A 597-nucleotide genomic window follows, 5' to 3' on the forward strand; every position below is an offset into this window, starting at 1 on the left:
GGTTGATTTAAATGAGGAGAAAATCAGGCCTATTCTTCCTTGTAATGATATGATTATTCCCGTTTCTTTTTTTGCTTCCTTGTAGAGCATAAGCAACACCACTAACTTCCATCATCATCCTTTCTTTCACTTTAGTAACTACACTGCTCTCATCGGCGTGTGGATTTATGGCTTTTTTGTCATGGTCCTCCTGGCTTTGGACTTCCTGTACTATTCGGCTATGAACTACGAGTTGTGCCGGGTCTACCTGGAGAAATGGGGGCTGGGAGGACGGTGGCTCAAACAGGCCAGGAGTCAATGGCACAGCATGGCTCAGGAGGGCGAACACAACATGGGATCAGGCCTGAGTCAGCACCATGCGCGGCACAGTTTGAGAGGAGAAGCACAGAGCCCTACGCTCTTGACCTTCCAGACCTCAACAGCCTGGTGAGTCAACCACCAGGGATAAAGGAGAACTCCCAGATAACTAAACACCCTTATGTCATGTGCAGAGAGTCAATGTAGCAGAACACTAACTGATTTCTGATCTTGACTATCGGTGGACTGTATGGAAGCCGGTTTCCTCCACTGAATAAAAAATAAAAAAGGGAATTGTGA

The 597-nt window shown here is 46.7% G+C and overlaps 1 protein-coding gene across 1 annotated transcript in view; it reads left to right on the forward strand.

Annotated features, from left to right (window-relative positions):
* Window positions 1–430, forward strand: part of LOC107587186 (uncharacterized protein KIAA1644 homolog) — an 11,395-nt gene extending 10,965 nt beyond the window's left edge. Inside the window, exon 3 of the mRNA XM_016274853.1 lies at window positions 87–430. Coding sequence (XP_016130339.1) covers window positions 87–430 — 344 coding nt within the window. The remainder of the gene's footprint in view (window positions 1–86) is intronic.
* The last annotated feature ends 167 nt before the right edge of the window (window positions 431–597 follow it).

This window comes from Sinocyclocheilus grahami, unplaced genomic scaffold, assembly GCF_001515645.1.
Source record: "Sinocyclocheilus grahami isolate Dianchi unplaced genomic scaffold, SAMN03320097.WGS_v1.1 scaffold90.1, whole genome shotgun sequence".
Classification (NCBI taxonomy): domain Eukaryota; kingdom Metazoa; phylum Chordata; class Actinopteri; order Cypriniformes; family Cyprinidae; genus Sinocyclocheilus; species Sinocyclocheilus grahami.